This window comes from Crinia signifera, chromosome 1, assembly GCF_055691185.1.
Source record: "Crinia signifera chromosome 1, ASM5569118v1, whole genome shotgun sequence".
Lineage (NCBI taxonomy): Eukaryota > Metazoa > Chordata > Amphibia > Anura > Myobatrachidae > Crinia > Crinia signifera.
The window spans coordinates 243,608,061-243,633,061 of NC_139217.1; the positions used below are offsets into that span (position 1 = coordinate 243,608,061).

General features: G+C 42.9%; 1 protein-coding gene across 1 annotated transcript in view; it reads right to left on the bottom strand.

The window, feature by feature from the left end:
• The window catches only part of UGCG (UDP-glucose ceramide glucosyltransferase), a 56,673-nt gene that overhangs the window by 19,258 nt on the left and 12,414 nt on the right, over window positions 1–25,001 (bottom strand). The window contains exons 2-3 of the mRNA XM_083179497.1: window positions 21,692–21,833; window positions 1,380–1,482 (exon numbers count right to left, since the gene is read on the bottom strand). Coding sequence (XP_083035623.1) covers window positions 1,380–1,482; window positions 21,692–21,833 — 245 coding nt within the window. The remainder of the gene's footprint in view (window positions 1–1,379; window positions 1,483–21,691; window positions 21,834–25,001) is intronic.

Here is a 25,001-nt window from a genome sequence, read left to right on the forward strand (position 1 = left end):
CACTTCTTCAGGAAGAGAGTTCCAAAGTTTGACTATTCTGACGGTAAAGAAATTTTTTCTTCTAGATGAACAAAATCTTTTTTCTTCTAATCTAAACTTGTGCCCTCACGTCCTAGATTCCTGTCTAGCAGAAAAAAGGGCGCTTGACCGTTCCTTATATTGGCCCCTGATATATTTGTACATGTTGAGCATATCCCCCCCTTAAACGTCTCTTCTCTAGTGTAAATAGTCCCAGCCTGCTTAATCTCTCCTCATAGCTTAAAGTCTCCATTCCCCTAATAAGCTTAGATGCTCTTCTTTGGATTTTTTTCGAATTCTATGATGTCCTTTTTATAGTGTGGGGCCCAGAATTGTACTCCGTATTCGTGGTGTGGTCTCACCAACGATTTGTACAGAGGCATAATTACTTTTGAATCCCTAGTTTCCATGCCCCTTTTAATACATGCTAGAGTTTTATTGGCCTTTTTAGTTGCTATATTACATTGAGCACTACACCCTAGTTTGTTGTCTATTTGGACTCCTAGATCCCCGCTTCGGTTATAACTAGCACACTGGTTATGTCTCCCGAGGTGCATGACCTTGCATTTGTTCACATTGAACCTCATCTTCCACTTTTTTGCCCACTCGTCTAGATTGTCAAGATCATTTTGAAGCGTGGGGACATCTTCTGATGATTTAATAACTCTGCTCAGTTTTGTATCGTCCGCAAAGATGGATACATTGCCGAGTAACCCTATCCCAATATCTATTGCTGAGTAAATATGTATTACAGTGACTGGCAGACGGATACTACAACTACTTTGCTTTAATGAAGTGAGCAGGAACACCACAGCTCTTTCTTGCAATGCAGTGAAAAAGCAGTGATGTCACTGCACAGTGTAGAGGTTATGCATGCGGAAATTGGTTGCTTAGGGGAAACAATAAGAACAAGGGGAATATTTACTAAGCATCAGCACTTTAAACAATATTAAATGAAGAACACTTCTGGTTTTTGTATTTAAAATTATTGCTGTTATTCTACATCCAGAAAGCAGAGGATTTTGATTAATATTTAAATATAATTAACAAGTCTTATTCCCTATTTTATGATATGCAGAGCTTCATATCCGGCCCCAGTTCTTATTAGGAGCAGAGGTCAACCATAAAGCTCAGCAGTCCACAAGGCATTGTATATATTGACCAAAATATGCTGCATGTTTATTAGCTAGAAGCATAGGAATTTTAAGAAAGTGCCTATAACCATCTTCACTGTATGCAACACCCTGATACATGTCACTAGGTGACAACCTTAGCTATGTCTCGCGGCTGAAAATACAGTAGATTAAGGCACAACAGGGATGTGGGAATCAGATCAGAAATGTACAAAATAGGCAACTTACCTATAAACAAATTGGCATCCACATTGGGGTATTTCCCAAGCAATTTTTTACATACATCCACAGCAGGGTCATCCACATCCTGTACACATAATAGGATTTCAAACTGTAAGATAGAATAAAAAAATAAAATACACATTATATTTGATCCAGGTAGAAATTATTTGTCCTAGACCAATTTCTGTCACTCATGTGGAACAACACTGTATAGTAATTACATACCTAATACACAGAGAACAGTCAGACAGACAAATGTGTCTTATTTTAAGGTCCATACACACTGGGCGACTATGCCCAGCGATGATGAAAAAGAATCGCTGCTGGGAAAGCCGTTCAGTGCATACACACTGAGCGGCTTTCCCCCTGACAGGGGGGAGGGGAGCGCTATGCAAAGCCGCTCATCTGCTGATATAACCAGCAGATGAATGGCTTTCCCGGCGATGTTGCGGGAGAGCTCAGCAGCACTCACCGCTCATCGCCCGGGCATACACACTGGGCAGCTTTGAGCTGAAAGACGATCAAACCTACTGTTTTGAGAGACTTTCAGTTCAAAGACGCCCAGTGTGTATGGGCCTTTAGGCACAGGGCTGTGTCCTAACAAAGACCAGGTTACTAGTACTCTATATATTTATAGTAAGGGTTTACTCATCTTTATAAAAAAAAATAATAATAATCTACTTCAAGACCCCTTCTTACACCCTGGTAAGGATTTTTGGTCAAGCTTTAAGGGGGATCTAATTATCAGCAGTAAGGCCTTGTACACACAGTGTAATTTGGCATTCGATATCAAAACTTCAAATTTTACCTCACTAGCTCAGATTTTGTTCAAATTTGGTACATATGTAGATTTAGAAAAATACAAAATGTAAAATATTTCATTTCCAAATGAGGACTATATCTCTCAACAAGCATAATTAAACTAGCTGTTATTTTATGCTCTTTCCTAGGATAAAAACACCACTGTTGGCGGTGTGAAGAGAAAAAAAAAAATTCTAAAAACATTCAGACAATTTTTTTTAAATCAAGATTATCTCTAAAAGTACATTGACAAAGTTTAAAAAAAAAATATTCAGGAAATAGTCTATATCAGGTTCTTAAAGTTGGTCCTCAGGATCCCAACACAGTGCATGTTTTGCAGATGATGTTCTAGCCTTAGAAAAGGGGATGTATTTTATCAAAAGTAATAAATGCACGATACTGTTGTGTTCCCTGAATTTAAGTAAATCAAAAATATCTAAGAAACGATGCTGAGGTTACAACATAGACCAGTATTCAATGCTCCCAATTCACAATTTTTTCAGCGAATTGGGCTGTTTTCACTCCTTGCGGTGAATTTTTTTCACTGAAAATATGATTCACCCTATTCAATGTTCACCGTTCGCCGAAAATGAACAGTGAATGCCGGCAAGCTCTCAGTTTCATGCTCGCTGCAATTCGCTGGTGTATTTCAATGGGGTTTTCACTGGGATTTGCCGAGAGTGTATTCAATGCTAGGATGGCGAACTGCTTGCAGCATGATTTTCGCCATGATTCACCGTTTTGCATTCGACAACTTTTTAAGGTGAACTGGAAAATGATGTTTTAAAATAAAGGGTTTTTTTTTTTTTTTTTTTTTTTTTTTTACACCAAAAAAAAATAAGACAAATCAGATTTTTGTTTCTGTGAAGGGGCATATGCTATTTTTATTCATGTGCTTGAAGCACATTTATTTATATTTAATGTAAAAAAAAAAAAATGTAATTATTTTATTTTTTTACACTTTCACCAGGAATGGGCTGGGAGCCGCTCATTAATATTCATATATTCACTGCACTCTGGTCCCAATCATTACATATGCAGGATCAGGACCAGTGAGTGCAGCGGCTCCTTATCCCAGCCCCCTGCCAGCTCTTGGGTGGCTCTCCCTGTGTCCCTGCAACCCCTCCTTAACCCCTGTGTCCGCAGCAGACAGGGAGGCATCCATTCCCTGCCTGCCGCCGTCCCCCAGCTCCCTGCGGTGGGTTAAAATTAGCCACCAGGGGCTCGCTGCCCCTGACGCATTGAATAAGGTGACACGGAGGGCTGGCAGCGAATGCTGCAGCCCTCCGGAACCCTGCAAAGGTTTCGCTGCACATTTCGAAAACCAGCATTGAATACTGCACAATCTACAGTATTTGTGGATGAGGGAGTGGGATGGTGTACTAAATCATGCTAAGTCTGGGGCAAGGTCGTCCCACAAGGGGGTGAGTTGCGGTGCATTTGCTGGAATTTCTGCAGCAGTGCAACTCTCCACACCTGCATCTAATAGGAACGACCCCTATGTTTTATACTCTAACTGATCGTCACTACACACGTCAGTTTAGCGTAGCACTTCCACTCATTTGAATAGGTCCCAGGTAAAGAATTGCAGGAAGAAATAAATTGCAATACTCCCAACCAGTTGCCAGAGAGAGTCATGCAATTAAGTAGTCCATGATCTATAATAACCTAATGAGATATATTTCAACACATGAGTCAATGCTTTACAATTAGCTACCATAATAATTAGTTAAGATTCTAAGATTGATCATTTGTACCAGATTTAAAAAAAACACATTATTACATAACTCCGCGTGTGAAGTGGAACTTGTACCAGGACATCAATACATTCCCACAGAAGCTTGAAAGTTCGGTACTTGTGTACAATCACGGCTCCCACGATGTCCATCGCATAGCAAAAAATTGCATCGCATGCGATTTTTAACAGAAATGCATCCAAATGCATTGAAATTAGTATCAAACATGTTCAATGGCACCCAAATGTCATTTTTGAGGCTGTACCACCCCCACTATCAACGCGAACCCGAAGCGTGGCGAGCGCAGCGAGCCCGCGAGGGGCGGCGGTACGCGTCCTACGACCTTTTCATACCCCCACTATCCACGTCGGCATGGAGTTGAGAATAGAAAGTGTGGCGAGCGCAGCGAGCCACCGAGCCCGAAGCGCGGCGACCCCCGCGAGGGGACACTGATACCTTCACAGGTATACGCGTCCCCTCACGGGCTTCACAGGTGTCCGCATCCCCTCGCCACACTTTCTATTCTCAACTCCACGCCGACATAGATAGTGGGGGTATGAAAAGTTCCTAGGACTCGTACCGCCGCCCCTCGCGGGCTCACTGCGCTCGCCACGCTTCGGGTTCGCGTTGATAGTGGGGGTGGTACAGCCTCAAAAATGACATTTGGGGGCCATTGAACATGTTTGATACTAATTTCAATGCATTTGGATGCATTTCTGTTAAAAAAAAAACGCATGCAATTTTGTAAAAAATGCTTAAAACCTGCAAAAATCGCATCCCATCGCATGTCACTACATATGGCATGCGATGGGAGCCGTGAAAGTACACAAGTACCGAAAGTTCTATGCCAATAATGTTTCATTGAAACCATGAGACTTGTACTGCACACACTAACAACGTTTAAAAACGGAGTGCTATGGCTAATATATGTATATAATGCATGCAAGCATTTAGAGAGCCAGCAACATCTTTACCAAAAAGTATAAATCTTTAATATTGAAAAAATGGCATAAGTGCAATCAGTGCAAAAAAAGGTCAATACATACAATTTAAAAGGAAGGAACGAGTGCTTAGCATAATCCACAAATGCAGCACAGGCATGATGCTACAGAAAGCAAAGTCCCCTCCAGGCAGTGCATCTGAACGCCGACAGCTGTTTCGGTGCGCTTATCGCACCTTCGTCAAGGGCATAATGTTTCATTAATACAACTCCAACAAATCACAGAGTCAGACACCAATTAATAAATAGTAGAAAGAAGTGGGCGCAGTATGATTTCCCAACAGGACACTAGCTGTCAGGGATCCCAGCTGCGGGGGCACGTGCCTTGCTGCGCTCACTCGCCACTCTGTGGGCATGGTGGCTTGCTTAGCTCACCAATAGGTTCTATTCCACTTCAATGGGGGTTGTGCACCCCCACAAGGGAGAATAGACCCTGTGCACCATAATTCCATCTGAAGGTAATGTCAGATTATTAACTACATCCCATAGAAGTGACTGGTTTCATGTGTAAGCTGGCCACTTCCTTAGACCTGTTTATGCAAATATTGTATAGAAAGCGGTCAATGCTTTCTGCAGCTGGTTTTGTACACCATTGCATCTGCTGAATAATACCCCTTTCACACCGGCCAAAATTCCTGGGTTGGCCCCGGGAACAACCCGGGACTACTGCTGGTGTGAAAGGGACCCGGGCCAAAATGACAGAGCCAACGCCCCGGGATATCAACACTGCTAGCTACCAGGGTTGCTCCCAGGACCTTCCCAGGGTATTGGCCGGTATGAAAGGTGCAGGATCATGTGCCTGCTTCCAGTGTTGCCTCTGCTGATTGGCTATGCAAGGCAACTTCCTGTTGTTGTGGATTTCCAGAGACCCGCAGAGGCATCACACAGCATGCAGGAAGATACTGTGCAAGCTCTGTGGCACAACAGACCCCAGCAGTGCTATTTAACCATTGCAAGCCAAGAATGTTTTGGACAAATGATGAGGTGAGGGAGCTTTTAAACATAAGAGGGGAAAAGGAGATCCAGCGCTAGATTACAGGCACTGTTAAGGTGCCCAGATTTACCACAACATTGAGAAGATCCTGGCCTCTACCCCTCTCTCCTCCCTTTCTCTAATGACCTCCTATTTGTGGGCCTAAAAAAATTCCCATTTCTAATGACATTCTCATAGAAGTGCAGAGTCCTCCTGGGTGCCGAATGGGGCCCAACCCAGGAATGTCCCTTAAATGTCCCCGGAATCTAATTAAATGGAAGTTTGAGGGACAGAGGGGTAGATTTATTAAACTCGTGAAGTGATAAAAGTTCACTTGATGTTTTCTGAAGTATAACAAGAAACTTTAGTTTAAATCAATAGTTCTAGTGCTTATACAGATCATGTAATAATTTTGGGCCAGTTGCAAAACACCGTTGCTATAAATGTGTATGTACCATCGTATTAGCATGTTATCCAACCTTCCTTCTGCAGTCTATTAATATTGTATATGACAATGATGTGTGAAACTTACAGCTGATGTCAAGGGAACTCCTTAATCCAACTCTAGTATGTTTTAAGGTTTAAACTAGAAGACAGGTGAGCTCATTCTTATTTTGATTTGTTCCTGAACCCTTAACAGTAACAATGTCCTGAACCTGTATTTAAGCGCTTGTTAAACTGGTTAACTGAAAAGGCCGGATAAACAGGAATCACAGTCTTGTGTCACCGGAGAACACTGATGCATAGCAAGATTTCCCCATTCTTGTTAAAATACTACAAGTTAAAGATTGCTATGACTTTAAATAGTTATTTCTAAGTCACTTATACAGTACTTTTCTGAAAGAGGACACAGTGTACCAGCCTTTGGTGTAGGGGCATTACTGATCACCTAATATGTATACCCAATTAGAACAGGTAAAACACATGCTCATTGTAAATCCGTATTTATTTATTTTTTAAGAAAACTATAAAAAAACAAAAATAAAAAAAAACATGCACAACTTTTTTGTTCATTAGTCATTGTGATCTCAAAAAGGATCATTCCACCTTAAGATAAACCACACAAGCAAATGCCAGCGTAATGTCACTGAGCCATGGTTGGCAAAATTCCCCACACAATATCAATGTATTAGAAACCCAAAGTACTTATTAAGCTGGGTTAATATAGCACTTGCATAATGGCAGTAAAGCAGGCGTATCTTCTATTCAACAGAACAAGCTCATAAATCACATTGTGCAACAAAAAAAAGTCTCTCCCTTCTTAAAATATGTACAGTATAGTAATAAAACTTAAAAAGGGAAATGAAAGCAAGTCTTACAGAACACAAAATGTAGGGGTGGAGGAAATAAACTAATGGCCCCTATACATTACTGCCACTTCTCCCCCTCCCACTTCAGCCACCAAGGATGCATGCGATCCCATCCACTGCTGACAGGAGGCTGTCTGAGATGTAAGCAGGTCTGATCTAATGGTGTGTACACACGGCGAGAGTCATTTGCTATGCAATCTTATACATACATGCATGCATGCATGCATACATACAATTCATACAATCTTCATTCGATTTGCACTATAGTCATTGCTGCCCTTTCTATCTGGGTCTCTATTTGTGCAGTCCCAGGAGTGCGCATCGGGATCGCAAGGTAAAACACCTGTGCGATCTGTATGCGATATTGACTATATAGTCAACATCTAATGTCAAATCTCACCGTGTGTACACACCATAAGACTCTGATCCACAATGAACCCGTGCATCAGATCGAATCCACTGTCAAACACATGTGGTTTGGCTTCTTTTCACCTGATTTCTCATCCCGATCCGTCAGAATCAGGTGAAAAGTGTCCAAATCACATTAGGGTATGGCCAGCGTTAATCTTATTCACACTATGTCCAATCTTAAGCTTTAAACATCAGTAAATCAAATATATAGTGGAGCCTTTGTAGTCTGTAAATTGAATAGAAATTACACTTCCACAAGGTAAACCGTAAAATATACTTGAAGGTATTGCTTCTATCTATCTATCTATACACACCGACTTAGGAGGGGCTGAGCCCGCCCCATTTGGTGACAGCGGAGGCCGGGACGGCGCCCTGCCCACTCTAAATGCTAGAGTGAACACTACATACATGACTTGGCAACCAGGACGCTGCTCTTACACATCATGTACGTGGCGTGGTTTGATGACGTCACCTTTATTCACCGGCCGCGGCGGGAAGCCGTTTCGCGGGTTGGTAAGTGTGCGGGGGGATATAAGGATTGCTTTTGTCACTTATTTGTTAGCCTGAAGACGACACGTCCTGTGTTGAAACGTTGCTGTGTATTATTGTTCTTGCTCACTAAAAAGAGTTTTGCATGAAAGGTCGCTGGAGTGCTGCATTCTTTTGGAATATATATATATATATATATATATATTATATATATATATATATATATATATATAAACTTCCCCAATGAAGAACGTCACTCCAGGTCTTTTTTAGAATAAAGTGCGGTTTTTACTGATGCCATCAGTAAAAACCGCACTTTATTCTAAAAAAGACCTGGAGTGACGTTCTTCATTGGGGAAGTTTGTATGTGGTCAGCTTGTCTAAGCTGACAACCGAGCGAGCACCCGGGCAGGTTTATTTCTATATACTACGTGGCAGTGCCGGACCGCTTGCAAGGAATATATATATATATATATATATATATATATATATATATATATATATATATATATATATATATATATATATATATATATATCTTTCTCTTGTTTTGTCAGAAGTTTTTGTTGAATTCTAAAATCACAAATCTATTTTTCAAAATCTAGATTGTGATTTAGAAGATAATGGAAATAGGCATTATTCTTATCTCGGGCATCCGCCACATCCTTTGCAAATGATTATGGGTTTGAAAGTGATGATTAGCTGCTAAGCAGCAGAGCATGGCAACAGAAAAGGATGCTAGCTATTTAAATCGGTCTGGCAGGAGATGTGTAATCAGAAATACATCTACACTTAAAATACATGGATGGTTATATAAAATTTGATGCTTTGCTACCAAAAGTGATCAGTTACATACAGTGGCGGTTTTTACCTATGGGCTGCAGCCCCCCCCCCCAGGTAAAATCCGCCACTGTAGTGAAGCCAGATGCAGTCTGTGAGACTGCACTGGCTTCACTGTGACTGGCAGTGACTTCCAATTGGAAGTCCGACCTTCCAGTCACAAAGGTAGTCCCATTGGGAGGTGTTCCCTCCCTCTGGGATGCCTTTGTGCAGGCTGCTGCGCAAAAACGGCAGATGTGCAGTACCTATATAGTACCTATATAGTTGAGAACCTCGGACCTAGACACTTCAGATCTAATATACCATAACCTTTTGAGATGTACTGGCCACCTATAAAAAGAAGCAGCAATTGAGTTATAAAACTTTCATGAAAACCACTAAAAACACTGCCATCTAAGCACTTAATAATCGTACACTGAACTTACTAACTTGTATTGGTTATGCAGGTTTCATGTACATTTTTAAGTGCTGAGAAGACCTTACATGGCATTTGTGTGAACAGTAAAGGCCCACATACTGGGCAACTTTTTGTGTTTTGAGCGGCTTTCAGCTAAAAAACGCCCAGTGTGTATAGCCAGGCGATGAACAGCGAGCACTGATGCGCACTCTTGCTTGTCTGCTGCTATTACCAGCAGATGAGCCACTGGATGGTAGGCTTTCTATAGCACCCGGCTATGGAAACCTGTCCACCCCCGTGAAAGTCGCTTGCACGGGCACTTAGTGTGTATGCATGGGTGTTATGTGGCTAGAACAGGGCTGTACCAGCTGAAGTGGTAAAACTGACAAGGCATGCTGGGATGTGTAGTTTCACAACAGCTGGAGAACCCCAGGTTGATTAGGCGTGTATGTATCATAGCATCGTAAAAATTACTATGACTTCATAATATAGGTGAGTTGTTAGAAATGTAAGCTCTCATATACTGCTTTTAAAAACAATACACAAAAAGGGAATAAACTTTGTACTTTGACCTTTCTTTTTAACAGTATTAAGAGGCTTCCGTGCTGCAGAATGTACTATGTCCTCAATAAGAAGTCCCATAAAACTACATTGTATATTATTAATCCCAATAATTCTGAATGCTGAAGACATGTGAGGAATCGGCTTCTGAAATGGTTTGCACATCTCTATTTGCTGGCACTAATATTTAATATATATTAGCCGTTTTAAAGCACATTGTAGTCACCGACAAGGAAGCCTTCTACTTCATATACTTTCTCCACCGATAGAACACCTGATAAACATAATACAGGATCTATGATGTGATACAGTGCCAAGTTCCTTGATATCTGCATTCCTGCCTGCAGATTTTTATACTGTTAAAGACAAAAGAAAAAAAACTTTAGATACTGATTGAAGTTTTAAACTTATCGGTATATTGAGGAGTATGGGGTGTATGTATTCATAGTATTTACAGTAGACTAGACTGTTTTAGCAGGGTTATGCACCCTGCCCAATTTTTAAAGGACAAAATGAGCCCTGCCCCTCTAGTAGTGCTAGAACAGCCTGAAGTCTGACCCAGCCAGTGCGCTCAGGGGAAGCCCAGCACCAGGCCTGGTGCCATTAGAGACATCGGCAGGTCTGGACAGCCCCCTTATGCTGCCCCAGTAGCCTGCCCTGCCCCAATCCTAGAAGGATCACTATACTATAGACAAGGAGAGAGAGTGTGAAAATGGACAGACCTAAAATACCAACCAATAAGTTCCTGTTATTTTCTCAAACTAAGGGGTCTATTTAGGGAGCATTGAAGAGAGATAATGTGGATGGAGATAAAAATACCAGCCATTCAGCTCCTAACTGCCATATTACAGGCAATTTATTTACAGTTTCTTATATAGCGCAGCAGATTCTGTTGCGCTTTACAATGGTAGACAGTGATAAAACAAACTGGGTAACGACAGACAGACTTGGAGGTTAGAGGGCCCTGCTGCAAGCTTACAATCAGATGTATTAAGCCTGGTGAAGAGATAAAGTGGAAGGTGATTTACGCAGCAGCAAATCAACTGTGTTTGAATATTGACAGTTGATTGGCTGGTGCGTTATCTCCTTACACATTCTCTCTTCACCAGGCTTAACACATGAGGGGCATACTCCCGATAAGTGTGCAACAACTGAATAGGTAGAATACCTTTTTCTCTTTCTGGCTAGAATAATTAATAATTGCTCTTCAAGGCATGAGGGGGGTGGGGGTGGTGGTAACGTTCCTAACTTCTCCTTCAAACACACACCAAGATGTATTAAGCCCTGTTGAAGAGAGAAAGTGTAAGGAGATAACGCACCAGCCAATCAACTTCCAACTGTCAATATTCAAACACAGTTGATTTGCTGCTGCAAGGGAAACTGCATCGGTGTAAAAACTGCCCGATAACAGTGTCACAATTCGGGAGAGAGTCCATTTTTTCCCCAGTAGAAAATAGTGGAGTAATTCACCGATCCACAGGTTTTCTGACCATGCCAATAGTCAAATAATCTGCACTTTAATGTAAACTCGCGAAATGTGCAGTAATTGAAATGGCAGTAATTGAATATCCCACTTAGTATATAGACACTATAGCCAGTAACATGGAAGTTAGATGAAGTATCCGCCAATTAGCTCCTATGCCCACTCTTTCTTCCTCCAAGGATTATGGCCCGATTCAGAGATAGTAATTAAAAGACGCTTTTAAGCAGCTTTATATTATTACCATACGATTTGAAGAAGCAGGAAACCTATTAGAAAAAGAGACGACTCGTGCATGTAGATGTGAAACCAGAACTAACGTCGCAATCTGGGATCCAACATCGCGATATTCATGCAGACAGCCAGCTGAATAAGATTCAGTTTCTGCAGATGGCCAAAGGAAGAGGGGTCTGCAAGACTAATAAGTCTGCATGGTTACACACAACTCTTGATTACCCTCTCCCAGAAAAAAAGAAAAGTTGCAATACTTTTCCATTTCTTTGAGCGCAATCCTCCTCCTGCATGGGCAGAATGGACCTTGCACAGCTGCAGATTACCGATTCTGCATGTTCGCCAGTAGCAATCCCCGTGGTCCTCTACATGTTTCTCCACCTTCTTAACAATCAGCGGCTTCCTCAGGAGGTGTAACAGGAAGCAGCTGATCGTTAAGAAGGCGGAAAAACATGTAAAGGGCCACTGGGATTGCTACTGGTGAACACACAGAACCGGAACCTGTGAGTGTACTCGGAGAAGACCGCAGATACTAGGACTGCACCAGCGGTCGGAGTCACTCATCAGGTACTGAAATCCAGACGCCTGTCTTGATGCTGACCCACAATTGAGTTTTTATACCACCGATATGTGCATATGATTGGGGAACATAACATATGTTTTGGATACAAATAACAAAACTAACCAGTGTTCCATACCAGAGGATGTTTAATTGAATGAATGCATACTAACTACCCTAATACAAGGAACATTCAGCAATTGAGCATTTACTCATTTTAATGTTGGTTTGTCTTGTCTGTGTTGTTGGCCAATTGTGTGATTATTTCAAATAAATATATTGTTATTTTGCACAGCGCTGCTCCAATTTTTTCTTTTCTTGCTGTTGGACTATTGATATAAAGGGGTTTTGGTAATCCCCCTTTCTAGGAAGCAGCTGCAGTGCAGAATAAAAACAATCAGCGCTCATATCTCCTTTTTTTAATTATTTGACTTTAAAACTAGTCTGATCGGTTTTGTTGGAAATTGCTGTGGATTGTCGAATTCACAGCCGTTTTGCTGACATGGCCACTTTTTCGACACTTGACAAGCAGAACATTGAATTCCACCTGTCAAACGAAGTGAAAACAGCCCTGGATTCCGACTGTCGGAACGTTCAGACAGTCGGAATCCCATATTGAATATCCCTATAAATCTTCCAAAGACCAGCATATAAAGACTTACAACTACGTAGAGTTTATAATCAACTCTGATATAAAATATAAATACATGCAATAGACTAGCAGCAGACATTACAGGAATGAGTGGAAAGTAAACTCATAACAGTCTACAGCAAACTGGGGATAGTCACAAAATATGCGAATTATACTCACCGATAATTCCTTTTCTTCCTAGAGATCCCATGGCAGCCATGACAGTGGGATATTCCCCTCCTCCTACCAGATTAGACAGGACTTTTTTCAGGGACCGCCCCCCTTGGGTATAACAGCTCACACCTCCCTCTCCTCTGTGTCTTTCGAGTGTCTCCGCACCAACGTCCCTGAAAAACTTCTAGCACAAAGGGTGGGAAATAAGTGGCTGCCATGGGATCTCTAGGAAGAAAAGGAATTATCGGTGAGTATAATTCGCATATTTCTTCTACGATCCCCATGGCAGCCATGACAGTGGGACATACCCAAGCTGCACAATAAACGGGAGGGAGCCAATATGAATGTAACAGAGATTTATTCAAGAGACTTATCTTATGGACAAGGCCTCTTCAATTACAAGATTCCCAAAATGGGCTGTAGACACGTTCAAGGCATAGTGGTTAGTAAAGGTATGGACGGATGACCATGTAGCGGCTTGACAGATCTCCGATACTGACGCCTTGGCCCTTCTAGCCCATGATGTGGCCACTGCCCTGGTTGAATGTGCCTTGATGATTGGAGGCGGTCTCTTATCTTCATTTTTGTAAGCGAATACGATAACTTCTCGTACCCATCCTGAAATGGTTTGCTTCGTAGCCCTAGAGCCCTTCTTCGGACCCTCAGGGATAATGAATAAGTGATCAGACTTTCTGATTTCCTTTGTACGGTCCAGATACACTGAAACTGCTCTCACCAGATCCAGCGTATGATAGGCCTTCTGTTCGTCATTAATCGGCTCAGGGAAAAACCTAGGCAAGGATATTTCCTGATTCAAGTGGAACGCTGATATGACTTTTGGCATGAAGTCTGGGTGAGTTCTCAGCACAACTCTGTCAGGGAAAATCACTAGGTACGGTTCCTTGATCCAGAGGGCCTGAATTTCGCTGACCCTCCTCGCCGATGTTATAGCTATCAAGAACAGTACCTTCCATGTTAGGTACTTTACCGATGAGTCTTCCAGGGGTTCAAAAGGCTGTAGCATTAGTGCTTTTAGCACCAAATTCAGATCCCACGGGGCCACTAAAGATTTTCTTGGTGGCCGTATTCCCTTGATTGCTCTGCAGAACTTCTTTACTAGCTTTTCCTCAGCTAATCTTCTGTCCAACAGTACACTGAGAGCAGAAATCTGTGACTTAATGGTGGCTACCGCCAGCCCCAACTCGAACCCTTCATACAGGAATTGCAAGACCTTGGCCGTAGAGATATCGGCAAACTGACCCTCAAAGTTCCCCCATGAGATGAACTTCTTCCAGGTTTTGTAATATATTAGCGAGGAACCTTCTTTCCTTGCTTTCAGCAACAATTCGGTCACTTGTTCGGATAAGTTATGGCGCTTTAGGGACGCCCGCTCAATCGCCATGCCCTCAGCGAGAAGCTTTCTGGCTCTGGATGACATATTGGTCCCTGTTTCAACAGATCTGGTATCACCGGCAACACCCACGGTGGTTGCACCGCCATCCTTAGTACTGTAGTAAACCAGGCTCTTCTCGGCCAAAATGGAAGCACTACCAGTACTTCCACTCGGTCCTCTCTGATTTTCTTGAGCACTCTGCTGATCATGGGGAATGGCGGGAAGATATATCCCAGAGTGAACTCCCATTTCACTGAAAACGTGTCCAGTGCCGCGGCTTGTGGGTGAAAGGATTTCGAGCAGAATCTGCTCACCTTCTTGTTGGAGAACGACGCCATCAGGTCTATCTCGGGTTCGCCAAACCTGGCGACTATTTGACTGAACACCTTCGAGTTCAACTCCCATTCTCCCGGCAGAATCCTCTTGCGACTTAGAAAGTCCGCTACAGTGTTCTCTGGACCCGGAATGTACACGGCCGAGATTGATTGCAGGTTGTTCACTGCCCACGACATGATCTTCCCCAACACTCTCAGTACAGGTAAGCTCCTTGTACCGCCTTGGTGGTTTATATGTGCCACTACTGTCATATTGTCTGACATGATCCTTAGGTTGGTATTCCGAAGTTTGTTTTGTAGGCAACAGATTGCTTCCCAAACGGCGAGCAGTTCTCTGACATTGGATGACCTTGCACTCTCTTCTGCGGTCCAAGCCCCTTGTACCGAGCTCCTCCCAAGGTGAGCGCCCCAACCTTGAAGACTCGCATCGGTCGTCATAACCACAAATTCTGGGTTTGAGAGACTGGAGCTTCTTCTCCTTAAGCCAGAGCTCCACCACCTTAACGAATTCTTCGTCTCGGCATTCAGGATTATCTGGAACCCCTCGTGGGTCTGATTCTTCATGAATGGGAGCAACTGCCACTGTAGCTTCCTCATGTACCACTGGGCCCATGGAATGATATGTATACATGATGTCATCATCCCTAGAAGTTGTAGCGCCACCTTCAGGGGGCATCTTCCTTTTGTTAATAACAGTTGCGTCAGATTTTGTATCTTCAGACAGCGGTCTACCGACAGGCTCACTGAAAACTTTACTGTGTCTATAAGGACACCCAGGAACTTGATTGTCTGGCATGGCTGCAGCTGACTTTTTTCTTGGTTGATCACCCAACCATGTTTCTGCAGAAATTCTATCGTAATTTTGACACTCATCTGGACCTCTCTCGCTGATCTTCCTGCCAGCAATAGGTCGTCCAGGTACGGCCAGATTTGGATTCCCTGCTTCCTTAGTTCCGCCACAAGTGTCACCAAGACTTTTGTGAACACTCTCGGCGATGTCCTGAGCCCGAAGGGAAGGCAGGTAAATTGATAATGTTGGTCGAGAAGCGAGAACCTGAGAAACTTTCTGTCCTCTAGTGACACGGGGACGTGATAATAAGCGTCTTTCAGGTCTATGGACGCTAACCAATCTTCTTGTCTGAGACCCATAAGGATAGAGCTTATAGTTTCCATCTTGAACTTTAGCTTCTTGACAAAGATTCAATCCCCTCAGGTCCAAGATGGTCCTGAAACCACCTGTACTCTTCTCCACTAAGAAGAGGTTCGAATAATACCCCAGACGTACTTGGTCTTTCGGGACATGTTCTATTGCCCCTATTTGTAGAAGCTGTAGAATCTTCAAGGTGAGAGTCTCTTTCCAGTTTCTTCACTGGAACTCTTGACCTGACAAATTTGTTCTTCCAAGGCCTCCTTAGAAATTCTATTTGGTAGCCCCTTTCCACAATATTGATGACCCATCTGTCTGATATCGATGTCTTCCAGACTTCCGAAAACTGAGACAACCGGGCTCCAACTCTCACCATTGAACCACCGTCATAACTTGGCACCTCTCCGATACTGTTGACGAAAGGACTGGCGAGTCATATTCGGATTCCCCCTGCGGGAGTACTGGCGACCGGGCCGATAACTTCTTGCCTCTCTATAAGTCTGCCTGCTAGAGGTAGGGATGGGAAACCTATTCCTCCTGTCTTGGGGTAGTCTCACGGACTTCCCCCCCGAAATTCTCTGGATCATCGAATCCAATTTTGAGCCAAACAAGAACCCGCCTTCAAAGGGTAGTGCCGTCAGACGATTCTTGGAGTTGGCATCCGCACTCCAGGGTTTGAGCCAGAGCGCCCTCCTGGCCGTCACTCCTTGTGCCATCGCCTTAGCCGAGAACGACACCGCGTCCAAAGAGGCCTCACACAGGTATTCGATAGACTTCTGTATGGTCTGTAAACTTCTCAGCAGATATTGCTTGGAAATCTTCTCGGTTATGTCTGTATGGAGCTCCGACGACCATAGCCTCATTGCCCTTGCCACCGACGCAATAGCCACACTGGATTTAAGCGACAGCGCAGAAGTCTGGTGCAATTTCCTAAGCAAATTTTCGATCTTCCTTTCCATAGCGTCTTTAAACGCCGCCCCATCTTCCAGTGGTATGGTTGTTCTAGACGTCAGCTCTGCCACCGCTGCGTCGACCTTGGGCACTAGACACCACTTCAGGAAATCCTCATCTTTGAAAGGATACATTTTATCCACTCTCGCCCATCCAGCCATCCTCTTATCCGTGTTGACCCATTCCTTATTGATCATCTCACGGACTACTTTGTGAACCGGGAAGGTTCTTCCTTTCTTCGATCTATCTTCGAAAAGTGGATCTGCTGCAGTGTCTGAGGCTTCCGGATAATTCATGGATTTGTAAATGCTTTTCAGCACACTTTCCACCAATTCGAGGTTGAAAGATCTTACATCTTCCTCTACTTCACCTTCCTCAATGTCTTCTGCCTCCACTGGTTCTAACTCCTCCGAGGAACCACCCCCTTCTGTCAGCATACCAGCCTGCTCCCGAGACCTCTTGGGCTTCTGAGACTGCAAGAATTCTTCTTTGGAGACAAACGACTTTTGCATCCAATCCATCAGTTTTTTAAGGACATCCGATTGGTCCGACTTATCCACCTTAGGCTGTGGGATTTTGTCACATTCTTCACACAGAGTCCTCTTATCGGCACTAGCAAATGCCTTGTCACAACTCATGCAAGTACAGGTAAGGAATTTCTTCTTAGCTGTCCTTTTCTTATGAACAGGTGATTTAGGCACACTGGAAACAAAGCAGAAACCTAACTAGTATCATGCAAAAATAAAACCAACTAATGCCCAAAAACCAAAGGGCTTACCTCAAAGGGGCAATGTCAGGCTGCTGGGAAGAAGGTGCTTGCTGCTGCTGGCTTTCCTCCATGGTTCTGCTGCTTGTACAACACCACAGGTCCTGCAAAGCATGTCCGTTTATATTTAGGACAGCTTAACTCCTTGCATGCCAGCAGCGCTTCTGCCTGGCGATTTTTGCGCCCATTTCCGCAAAGCGGAACCAAAAATCCGGTCCCCGTTTCCGGGGACATTATTTAGGTGCACACTTGGTGCACCACGCCGGCGGAAGTGACGTTTTATGCGCACTTCCGCCGCACGCGTCTCAGCACCCGGCAGCTCTCAGCGTCGGCTTCCAGCCAGACGCTTCCACGCGCTGACCATCCAGCGATCAGCCACGCGCCAGCCTCCCTGCCAGCTCTGTCTCCCAGCGTGACAACCCAGCTCCACAGCCTTCAGGTAACGCTGTTACACACCCACACAAAAAACGGGGATCATGCAAAATGACATGCTGCCGGGATTTTAGGCAGATAACTGGCGCTAAGCACAGCTCTTACCCATAGTAGCTGCTGGAGGCAGGTATCTCAAAGGCCACACTCCTCCGCAGCTCTCCTTCTTCCCGGGAAGCCATCCCATATATGTAAGAGGTAGCCCTGTTTAAAAATAAAATAACGCCCTGCCTGTCCTATCTAGACGGAGACAGGAGAAAAAGACACAGAGGAGAGGGAGGTGTGAGCTGTTATACCCAAGGGGGGCGGTCCCTGAAAAAAGTCCTGTCTAATCTGGTAGGAGGAGGGGAATATCCCACTGTCATGGCTGCCATGGGGATCGTAGAAGAAATAAACAGTGTTTCTAAAAGTGCCCAGGTCTGCATCTAATTTGGAAGTGGACGCTTGGTACACAGATCATATCAGTACTGTAAAGCAGTGAGTGTAGACACTAAGATATTTCAGTCGTTGTCTGACATCATTTTCTGGCAGCCCTGCTTGACCTTCAGTCAATGGGTATTCTACATTGCCATCAGTCCCATACAGTACATGCAGTAATTTTAATGGCCACAGTCGGTACAGTACTCCATAGGGTTTTTTTTTTTTTTTATGTCCCTTTAGCCTCTTAATTAATCTTTTTCAGAACAGACACTGACAAATTACAAAATGAGTACTTTAATTTATCAAATTCAAGATACTACAAGAATCAAAACACTCCTTTTATTACCAATCATATTAGAGTGATGCCAGTCGAACAGCTTTGCTGGATTGGTTCTAATTTTTGATATACATAGAAGAAAAACAATACACAAGGCAAACCACTCAACTGAAAACAGACATTGGGGGTCATTCTTATGCGTTCGCATGGAGGAGCAAAGTTTTTTTTTTATGCGCATGTGCAGGGTCCCTGTGCGAACATTCTTGGCAACATGCATAGTCACTGATCCATTCACACGGACTGATGCGGGCCAGGGGTGTGGGGCGGCGGAGTCAGGAGTCACCCACAGGAATGCACAGAGTTTCAGGGGTGTCTCCATGAAAACGCTGGGCGTTCCCATGGGATTGCAGGTGGGAGGTGGTGTGCCGGGTGCGGGCGACTCCATAGACTTATTTTTGTGTGCCCTGACGAAGTGGTCAGCAAATGATTTCTCCTGCTGCGGGCACATGCGAGGGAATGTGTCTGTGACACATCGCCTCGCATGGTTGCAAGGGGATACGGCGGCAAATCAGCAGGGCAGGCTCTCTGGGACATGGTAAACCGCAAGTTTTGCAGCTTACAAAGTCAACCAGAATCAAAACCAATGTCCGATCAAATATATGGAGGTGGTTCATCATTGGAACTGCTACTAGCGCTAGGACTGTTGAGCCTGAGTAGATGTTAAGGTGACCATAGACCGTCCATTCTGTACTATGAGATGCGCGCTCCCGCGCATCGCATCTCATCGTACGGTACAAAAAGTATGTGCTGCACATACTTTTTGTACTAGCATCGCATGCACAATGCATGCAATGTGATAGACCTTAAAGGGATAGACTGTGGGTACCAACAATCTCCGCATGGTACCACAACTCCCTATTGCTGTCAGGCTAATAACTCCTCTACAGACTCCTAGGATCACTGGCTGAGATATATGAGTAGTCATCAGGCAGCTATGCCCCCCACTCCAGTGCTCTGCCTCTTGTCTCAGCCAGCAGCAGCAGAAGCAGGGGAGTGGGTTCTCCACAGCCACCAGTAGGGATGGTTCTGGTAGGCAGCAGCAAGGGGAGTATGAAGGGAAAGGAGGGGAGCACTGAGTACAGACTGGTATGCCTCCCTCTTCCATCCCCCATTACCCACTGCCTCCCAGTCGCATAAGTTGTCACTTCACTTGACGAAGTATTGGACAGCCCGATCAAAAATTCATGCTTCACACAAACACATGGGGTCATTGAAACCTGTGGTTTTACTCAACCGCTACCCCATTTTCAGGGGGCTCCTTTCAAGTATTATGCGGATTGTGCCGGCTTAAGGGCAAATTACATTGCCCCAAGCGAGCCTATTACCCGATACTGTGGGTAATGGGATATCGTCCTTAATCTGAGACAAATTTGGTGCACACACAAAGAAAACCCTAACACACATAGTAGAGGGAGCTTGGTGTTGAATGACACAATCGCTCAGCACTGCACCAGCGATCTGTCACTGCCTGTGTGCCTCAATAGTGAACATGGGCAATGACTAGATATGCAGGGCCACACATTGCAATGGGCCCTACACCCATAGCTATTTGTGCTAATTTTCTTAGACAATGTAATGGCAGAATAACCGGGCTATATTCAGAATGACCGAGCACAAGCTATATTGTACATGCACACTAAACAATCATTGTTGCTATGCATACAGCCGTACCAGTTGTGCCCCTCTATGTACATTGGGTTGGATGTATACATCACTGATCACCTCTAAAAACAATATATCGTCCAGTGTATACACAGCATAATGCTCTATTTTAGACTACTGGCCTCTTTGAAAAGAAGCAGTGTAAACCTAAGGTGTGGTTAGCATATTTAACTTAGCCAAGAATACATAAATGGTTTGCACAGCGAGCAGGTTTTCATTTAAAAGGAGATCTCCATTCATGCATCTCCTTTTTACATTGAAAACTCACACTCTGGGACATAATGCTTCCTCGCCCCTTATGCTACAACCCTCTGCTGACCACATGTGACCTACAATCGGCCAGTGAGTTTATTTTAGCCGATTTGTCCTATAAGCTGCAATTATACCTAGATGTGGGACATTTCTAAGGTGTGGAGTATTTAGATAGAGGAAAAAAGAAATCTAGAAATAAATGGAGATCTTGAGCAACTTTACAAGAGAGAGGGAGAGAATGAATGAGATCATATGAATTCATTGTAGACATACCACCACTCACAAGTTTTTCAAATTCCTCACCAGTATGTGTTACTACTATCTTATTCCAAGTTATTCCAATGCACAAACAAAGCACATCTTCAACCACTGACACATCACTGTGAAATTTACAATTGCCAGTCATCAAGAGACTAACCGCCTCTCTAGCAATTTATGTCTGACATCACATACATCTGTCGCAGAAGAGCTCATTAGTCACAATATTTGTATGAAAGCTAAAACATGTATAATGACAAAAAGCTTTGCTACAAATCAAAACGCACCATAAAATAACTGTTTCAGTTACCTAGTCTCATGTTCACCCTCATTGGTAAAGATGGCTAAAACTGTGGCAGGGCATGCTGGGATGTGTAGTTCCACAACATCACTGATGTAGACTTACAGGCATTTTATCTGGCATCCTGACACCCCTCCACAGTTATCGTAGTCATACACAGATATCTTCCAGTGTATGGCACCAGATATTGGCCATCCGCCTGTGTCCAGGAAATGTGTTTCCATTCCTTCCAATGTGAAGGAACAAGGAAATGTCCACCATATGGTCGAGGCAGTGCATCCCTGATGGCGCCAGCTTTAAGTTTACAAAATATTGCATCCGACATGACAGCATGTTCAATATTCTCAGACTGGTTGTACAAGTAGCTGGAGTAACTTGAGCGCAAAAATAAATAAGGCCACTACCATATGCTAGTTCTCCTATCCTCCTCTGTTTACCACTCTAAGAAGGTGAGCAAATGAAGTGTGTACATACTTTTGGGTAATCCAATTCAAAGAAAGTTTCTAAATTGTTGATCAGATTCGGGTCAACCCCCTTCAGCGGTTTAAGTAGAGAAACTCCAGGGAGCTTGCTGTACGGCTGCTTGTCCGATGCCTTCTTGTTCAGGTGTAGCCGTCTGCAATTAAAATGAAATACAAACAGGATTATGACAAATAAAGTGTAAAGTCTTCTTTATCACTGCAGCTGAGAGCACAGAAAGCACTGCAAAGAAGGAGCACAGCTGTCTAACAATTGATTATTAAAGAGACTAAAAAGGAACAGTTTGGAAATCCTCAAACCTTTTGCTTATTGGCACACTTCTGCAAACCGGTCTAGACTTGGGTACTGCTTACTATATTTAATAGATGCAGCTATGTGAGTAGTAAAAAATAAATAATAGACAAAACAAAGTCTAATAACAGAAAAGTTTCACCTGGATAGATCAGCTTTGAACAGTGGAAGTGGAAGAGAGCATATAGTTCTTTAATGTACTAGGATGATCATGTACATGTATTTATGTGAGCTTGGAATGTTACTTCCAACTAAAGAAAACATTGTTGAAGGCTGGCACAAACAAATGTCTTCAAAACTCTGGTCTAAACTCCAGCAACATTCTTGGGAAGTGAAGAAAATTTGCGTGTATGCATTCACAAGACAGCTGCTGCTCATCTGCTGGTATTACCAGCAAATGAGGGATGGGGTGGAAGGCTTTCCATAGCGTCCTGCCAGGGGGAAAAAATTAATATATCGTCCCTGGCCAGGGAACAACATATGCACTGAGTGACTTTCAGGCCAGCAATTTTCACCCATCATCGCTGTCCATACACGCTGGGCAAAAATATGTATAAATATAGTAAGCCTACATCATTGAGGTTTTCCAACACACAATTCAAAATTGGGATTCAAGAATAACCAATGTAAAAAAAAAAAAAAAAAAAAAGAATAGCAAGAATAAAAGGGGTGTTCACACTGTGCAATTTTGCTTGCAATTCGATTGGGATCAAAAAGCAAACAAAATGCATTGGATTTGGACCATACTGTACTGTATAGTCTTGCCTGTACAGTCTTTTTCTATTTGATTTAAATGCCACGGAGCCGTGCTTCGAGATCAAATCGGCATTATATGCAGCTGAAACCCGTTCGATGTCCATTCGATTTTGCTTAGGTATATAAGCAAAATTGAATAGGAAAAAAAAAAAAAAAAAAAATCAACCAAATCGAACAGAATATGAAAGAAGTACATGCAGAGCTACCTACACATTATCCTTTACAGAGCCATGGAGAGGTTTTCTTTACAAACGTTAAACTATAAAACTGAAAACAAAGATTTGCAGAGTGCTTCCCTTATGCCGTTAATGATTTTTAACAATTAAAAAATCCTAATAATCCAAAGTTGTTTACATAGCCCAGGTAGTAATAGTCCTAAGTAGAAAGCATGCAGTAAGCCAATTGGAGTCCCGCTGGCAGGCATTAAACAAATGCGGATTAGGTGTGTTGCTTCCCAGTTATTACACAATCTAACAGCTTGGTGCATTTCCAAGCATAAGCTCCACAAGGTTTGTTGAATGTGAATACAATAAATTGTACAATTAACATGTGCAGAATATAGATCACCATTTAGTATTGTCCTGTCCCTGCTCCACAATACTCTTTAAGATGCATTAGTTCAGCGATCTGTTAGCATTTAGGAGAGGGGGGGGGGGGGGGGGGGGGGGGGTCGGTCTCATTTGTCAGCGCTAATTTACAGATTTTTTTGAGCCCACTAATATTATTGGGCTCTCAAATTATATCCCATATCAAATTAGCAGTTTTGGGAGATAACAAATGAGATCAGGGATAAGTTAACAGACCCATATGCTACCACTGAAAAACAGGTCTCTGAGGGCTCCTTTGGTGGAATAAGTGTGGGCTAACAGGTATGTTGAAATGAATATGAATTTAATACATAAGCGAGCCCAAACATCAAATTTTAAGATGTTAATAAAACATGTGGTCATCTGTACCTGTATTCAGCGGGCCTTTCTATGGACTGAAATCTATTAACTTGTGTGAATTGAATGTAGTAACAGTAAATCATAAAAATACATACAGGTAAATGACACGGTCAGACATTTACATGCACTGTAATAGCATTAAATACTACTAGTAAATGCAAGAAACTAAGCATTTAAGGCTTTAAGTATTATGCCCCTATATCAACTGTACATCTGGTAGAGTGCTCTCTGGAATACTACTCTCAGCAGAACCGTGTAACAAGAACCAGCACTGCATTGCTGAAGTTTATGTGTGTCAGCCATACACATCTAGATTGTAGATCAGTCAGTGTGGAGACGAAAAGCTCAAGTAGATCTACAAGCAAAGACCCTGCAATATTTATGTAACTGGCACAATGTAAGAATAAATTTGATATAGTAGGATCTCAGCAACGCAAAACATTAGAACCACCTCATTGGAAGTGCCGTGTGTTATGCTAGCCAGCCATTGCCAAGATTCTCGGTCTATTCATAAATGTATGCCTTAACTGAGAAAGACTCTGTGTATTTTAATAACATTTCATAAGGAAGGATAGATAAGATAGATATGTATTTCATTTACATTCAATTACTATAGTAGACACAAGTAACCAGGAGGAGGAGGGGAAAAAAGCAAGGAATGTATTATAGCAGTATCAGAAACTCTATTAAAGGAATCTCACAGTGCCAATAGATGCTAGTCCCATGACAAGAGCTGTAATTGCTTTCAGTCTTCATGGGGGAAAAAAACGATCATCAGCAGAAAGCAACAATTAAACAAGCATTACCCAGAAGGAAATGCATTCAGCTGTAGTTGCACAAACAATGGCACTGACTCTGCCCAAAACATTTTCCGTTGCATAACATTAAATATAGATAGGACCAAAAAACTGCACTGAACATAATAAGGATGATATTTATCATCTCATAGCTTCCTGTACTGAAGGAAAGAAATGCGTTGGGTTTAGTATATTACATAACTAAACCCAGCACTCTGGGCATGACAAACACACCTGATCTCCCACGACTTTAGATGGTACACAATTGAAATCGCTCTCATTAGGTCTCATATATTACATCAAAACCATAAAATACACACACACACACACCTCTATGATTTGAGAACTTGAATTCCCCTAATTTTCTAAAGCTGCATGCAAACAATAAACAGATATTTAAAAGTTTGGAGAAGTAGAAACTACTATGTGACAGTTGTGTCCGCCCAGCATTTCATTCAGGTCGCTTACAGGGAACAAAAGTGAATACATGAAGACTGGGAAACACTGACAAAC